Here is a 5,739-nt window from a genome sequence, read left to right on the forward strand (position 1 = left end):
ATACATACATACATACATACATACATACATACATACATACATACATACATACATACATATGTATATACGAGGGTTCTAAAGTAGCCAAATTTACCAAAACTGTTGATACATAAACATCAGTACGATGACAAACTGCTTGGACTGCAAGAAAGATACCCACATATAATCCAAATAAATCTGGTTCAAATGCTAAAAATGGCTGTTAAATCTACATAAATCTGTATAAATACAGTCAGTCCTGATASGTTATTAAATTTAGTTTAGATTAAAGAACATAAGCAACTGGCCGAATGACAAAAAAGTCTGCAATGTTTGTCTTGAAGGAGTAGTTCAGGTCTTTAATGTGGGGTTCAGAAGATCTTTACTAAAATGATCAGATTTCCTCAAACCTCTGATTGAGACTTTATCATCCTGAACTCGATCGGACCCGCAGGTTTGATGTTTGTTCTGGTTCTGAGTGAGCGACGGCGCTCAGGTTCACTTCCTCTCCGTCACGCCGCCTCCAGCCACCGTGCGTCGCAGGTTTCAGGACGTTATGTTCTCTGGTGTCCTGCCTATGGGCGGCGAGACCACCCGAACGCATCACTTCCTCCGGTTTTTGGCCCGAGCCTTTTAAAATCAGGAGGTTCTTGCTGTGTGGACCGAGCCCAGCTCCTCACCTCGCAGCAGACCATATGTCCACATTTTAAACACTGTAGTAAAGGAAAAAAAAGAGAAAATGCACTAGATTTCAGTTCAGAAGTTAAAAACAAATATTTTATTCATCATTTTGGTAGGATCTGAAAGGACTGGTGGTAAAAATCACAGATTAAAAAAAAACTAACTAATAATTAACGAGGACCAGGACCCGAGGTGTGAAAAAGGAGCGGATGTTGCTGCTTCGTTCCCGGTCGACGCCTGCAGATATTTGTGCTTCTGTCAGTTTGTTGCTGCCGGAGCTCCTCAGGCGTCAGCAGAGGCGTTGATGCGTTTGAGTCGTTCCTGCCAACTCATCACGTTACTCAGTTACAACACCCGCTGAACCCAGACGGGCCGCAGGTCACGGACCTGTTGACACCCTCAGCACAAATCTGCGTGGAACTGTGAAGTTACACCGTTGAGTTTTAAACAGAGATTACTGCCTGGAGAGTAGGGGGCGGAGTTATACTGTACTATTACCACCACACCAATTTTTACCGCCATATCTGATGAGCTTTAGACRGACAGCCAATATTCACTTTGAGTTTCACTAAAATCTCTCCAGTGGTTCTTGAAATATTTTCCTAACAGAGTGACAAATATCCCATATTTTAAGCCAAAATYGTGTATATTGTGTAGGGATTGAGTTCTATTATTTGATATGTATATCTGTAAAATGTCTACTAATGAACATGCGGTGGCGGCCATTTTGAAGGAGGTCGTTATCAAATCTTTTTTTTTTCTTTTTTTTTTCTTTTTTTTTTCGTTATCAAATCTTAACTGATTATAGATGTTTATCCAATAATTATTTGCCACACTAAATGAACACTAGTCGAAGAATGGGACGCCGTCCCACAGCTTTACGTGGCTGTGGCTGCATATGGTTCTTCCGCATGCTATTGAGGCTCCRATTTGTCAAATGACTAAACCGTTAATCTCCCATTATGTGTCATTTCTTCAGATTCAACCACCCAAACAAATATTTTTTTATCAAAATCCTGCACAGTTTGTAGGACTTAAGCTAAATATCTGTAAAAATAGGTTGACTTGCAGCCACGTTTGTGCYGGCTAATGTTGCTTTGCTKTGGTGGCCATCTAGAATGGGGTCGTCCAAATTTTAATTGGTAATAAATGTTTATCCACTGATTATTTACCACACAAGATAAATGCTTGTTGAAGAATGGGACACTATCCCACAGCAGCGAGCAGCTTGAGCGCGTATGGTTCTTCCACATGCTGCTGAGGACGCTTGTTGAACTGTTAAATTACCAGTGTGTGTCATTTCTTCAGACTTCAACCATCCAATCAAATAAAAAAAACACAGACCATGAGACAACAGTTTAATAAACAGTTTGGCAGAAAAAAATTGGCAAGTCTTTCACGTGCGAAACCTACAAATGTGTCATAGTTTAAAAGGAAATAAACAGGTTTTGCAGCGATGTAAGATTTATTAAGTGTTGTTGCATTCCTGGGACCAAGGTGACGTCATGTTTTGAAAGCTTCGAACAAATTCCACATAGTCCTGTGGAGCCGAGTCACTAATTTCACCAGTGACGTGCGAAGGGCTCGTCTGTTTAATATAGAAATACATCTTTCTTCAGTTTGAAATATTTTGACAACATGACTGCTGACAAGATGTGAGAGCTTTTTGTGATCGTCACGCCTGCAGATTATTCTCACAGTTCTTGTCTAATTAGACCAGTTCAAAAGCTTCATATAGGGTTTATTTAGCTTTACATTAAACCCATATAACAACCAAACAAATCTGGTGTTTATGCTTTAAAAGGAACACTCTGTTCCTCCGCTGTTTACTCCTGATGATTTATTGTTTGTTGTTGAAACAAAAGCACTGATTGGTCCATTTGGTTGGTTTACCGAACACTGGAATCTTTCACTGACTTGTTGGGCATGAACAGGAAAGGAATGTGGATTACTTTAATCTGAGAAGAAAATTTCTTAGTTTTATTATTATTATTATTTTTAACACGATCAAGTTAAATTAACCGGAATGTATACTATTTGTTAATACTACAATATCTCCAGGTTTATGCCAGTATCTCACTGGGAACAAAAACAAGATTTAAAAAATGGACATTGAAATACGGCCATACGGTTCGCTGCTCATTTAGTTACGATGTTCTCAAATTCTTGGTGATCGCAACGGAAAATTCACCCATTTTCTTGCAACTATCCCTCAATTATGAGTCACCACATGGTAACCAACAGTCTCAGCCATTACCAGGCTCCTACAGAACCTGAACACCTACTGAAGAGCAGGATTAATATCACTGGTTTAGTGTTTGGTGCCAATTTGGACTTAATAAACCCTCATTTGTAGAAAGAGTCGAACAGAATCACTAATCTGTGGAACAAATCGTCCCTGATGTCAGGTTTTCTTTCAGCCGGTGAGATGTGAAAAGGAAATCTAGAGTTCAAGGTTCGTCCCTGTGATGAGCTGTCAYTACCATTATTAGAACTGACCAAACTCCCTCGCTGTAATTCTTAGATCAGAATTTGTCACGCTGGGTGCATCAGCTCAGCGTTGCTTTTATTATGACCAAAATAAAAAGTTTAAAAAGTCAACATGAGCTGAGAAACGTGACTCATGTTGGATGACTCGTGTGAGTAATGAAGAGAAATGATGCTTCACGTTTGTAATTCTGTCTCCTGAACTTCTTAGAATCTGTTGAATTTATTTATTTATTTATTTTTGAACAGAACAAGAGTCCTCAGGGTTTGGTGGGTCTGAAGAACCTGGGCAACACGGTAAGCCTCCCTTCTCTAAAGCTCCAGGCGGAACTGCTCGTTTGCTCTGAACGCGCCGTAACTCCATTGTTTTTGTTTTAATGATTTCCAGTGTTTCATGAACTCCATCCTGCAGTGTCTGAGCAACACGTCGGAGCTGAGAGATTACTGTCTGAGAAACGTCCACCGCATCGACCTCAAGACCAGCTGCAGGAACAACACGGCTCTGATGGAAGGTAGGACAAGTCCCTGAGTCCCTGATTTTTGACCTGAGCGGCTCCTCAGCAGCCTGAAATGTTACAGACCCATGTCAAACTTTAACCACTTTATGGTTCAGTTATATAGGTTAAATAAACTTGGCACGAAAAGTAAAGACTGAGGATTACCTCTAGAATTTAGTTAGCAGCATGAGGAGGCGGAGCCAGGCTGTTGTAGCTGTGTATGGTTCTTCCACATGCTGCTTAGGCTCCTGATTGTTAAATGACAAAACTTTTATACTGTCATTATGTGTATTTTCTTCAGATTTAACCATCCAGTTTAAGAAGAAACACTAAACAAGAGGCAATAGCAGAGAAACTCAACCCAGAAAAGTGTTTTTTCTAACAATTTTTTTTACAATTTATTGTCAAGATCTGTCATTACTACGAAGAAACAATCAACCAAATGCAAATTTCCTTGTTTTTTGTGCTTAGTTTGTTTTCTATTTATGTGTTTTTTACCTATTAGCTAACTTGATGCTCCCGTAATTTACCACAGCAAAGCACCTGGCTTTCAATAGGTTAAAGTGTGTTCTGGCGGGTCAAACTGAACGTAAAAATGTCCCTGTTTTCTTTTCTTTTTTTTTTTCTTTTTTTTTTTTTTTTGGTAACCTCATCATTAATTTCTGCTTTTCTGGCTGTTAATCTTCACCTTTTAATAAAAAATGAAAACTCGTTTAAAAATGTCAAGTAATTACTTTTAACTAAGTCAAAATATTTGAAATAACTCACTATGCATTTGTTTTTTACCCATAAAAATATTGTAATGTTGGCAAGAGAATTGTGACTTTTGGCACCATTTTTTCTCACAATTTAATTAGTAAATTTCCTGTTAAGAAAACAACTGTTGGGTCTGATTATTATTATTATTATTTGTCTGTCTGTAGAGTTTGCAAAGCTGACTCAGAGTCTGTGGATGTCGGTGAATAAAGAAGCGATCAGTCCGTCTGATTTTAGAAGTCAGATTCAGAGATTTGCTCCGAAATTCGTCGGCTGCAAGTGAGTATTTTTTTCCCTCTCTTAGCTGACGAAGTTTTGTTTTACGTTTATTTCTGCATATTTGAGTAGAATCAGCGGGTAAATCTGTGTCCCTCTGCAGTCAGCAGGATGCTCAGGAGTTTCTGCGCTTCTTATTGGACGGCCTTCATAACGAGGTGAACAGGGCGACGCTGCGACCGAAGGCATCCATGGAGGACTTTGATCACCTCTCGTGAGTCGGCACCTTCGCTCTTCTGCTTTTTTTTCCTGTGTCCAATAAGTAACTTATAACTTGAGACGTCCCTCAGATGTCTCAATGCTGATAAAGTGATTTAAATAAACTTCCACTCTGGAGGTTTGGGAGTAAACCTGCTGCTTTTCTTTGACAGGGACGATGAGAAAGCCAGGCGGATGTGGAATCTGTACTTGGAGCGAGAGGACAGTAAAGTTGTGGGTGGGTGCCTTTCAGCAACATTAAAGCTGAATGTTTATCCTAAAAATTGTGAAATTAGAATATTTGCATTTTTTTACTGAGATTTTCTGTCTGGCTCTCAGACCTGTTTGTGGGGCAGCTGAAGAGTTCTCTGACCTGCACCGTCTGTGGCTTCAGGTCCACCGTGTTTGATCCATTTTGGGATCTTTCTATACCTGTAGCTCAGGTACGAACACACACACCTATGTTGACAGTTTTGTCTTACAAAGCCATAAAATAAGTCCAACAAGAGATATTGTGAAACTCTTTGAAAACACTATGAGCTGAAGACCTGCAAATAAGTCATTAAACTATAAAAAGCAGAACACCAGCCAATAGTTAAAAGTATGAAATTACGAGCTAAACTAACAACAAATGTTTTGCTAAAGTGGCAAATACAAGCAAAATGAAACTGAACCAAGATGTTGTTTAAAAGAAACAAATAGCTAGCTAAAATAGCAAAATGCTAGCTAAAAGTAACAAAAGATCAGCTAAAATGAGCAAAATGCTGGCAAAATGTAAAAACACCAACTAAAAGTAGGAAAAGCTAAAAATAGCCAAACAGCTAAAAATTTAAAGTTGCAAACAGGAGCCCAAAGTAGCTTAAGA

At 39.1% G+C, this 5,739-nt stretch overlaps 1 protein-coding gene and 1 long non-coding RNA gene across 2 annotated transcripts in view; one reads left to right on the forward strand and one right to left on the reverse strand.

The window, feature by feature from the left end:
• Positions 1-317: 317 nt before the first annotated feature.
• Positions 318-2,841, reverse strand: LOC106514618 (uncharacterized). Its single transcript, XR_001309904.1, has 2 exons — positions 825-2,841; positions 318-692 (listed from the first exon to the last, which is right to left on the reverse strand). It is a non-coding gene; the product is annotated as an uncharacterized LOC106514618 (long non-coding RNA).
• Positions 2,842-3,396: 555 nt separating this feature from the next.
• The window catches only part of usp2b (ubiquitin specific peptidase 2b), a gene marked incomplete at its 5' end in the record, with an annotated part of 4,947 nt that continues 2,604 nt past the window's right edge, over positions 3,397-5,739 (forward strand). Inside the window, 6 exon segments of the mRNA XM_014003975.1 lie at positions 3,397-3,444; positions 3,536-3,659; positions 4,568-4,679; positions 4,780-4,890; positions 5,048-5,112; positions 5,214-5,317. Coding sequence (XP_013859429.1) covers positions 3,397-3,444; positions 3,536-3,659; positions 4,568-4,679; positions 4,780-4,890; positions 5,048-5,112; positions 5,214-5,317 — 564 coding nt within the window.

This window comes from Austrofundulus limnaeus, unplaced genomic scaffold, assembly GCF_001266775.1.
Source record: "Austrofundulus limnaeus strain Quisiro unplaced genomic scaffold, Austrofundulus_limnaeus-1.0 Scaffold21, whole genome shotgun sequence".
NCBI lineage: Eukaryota > Metazoa > Chordata > Actinopteri > Cyprinodontiformes > Rivulidae > Austrofundulus > Austrofundulus limnaeus.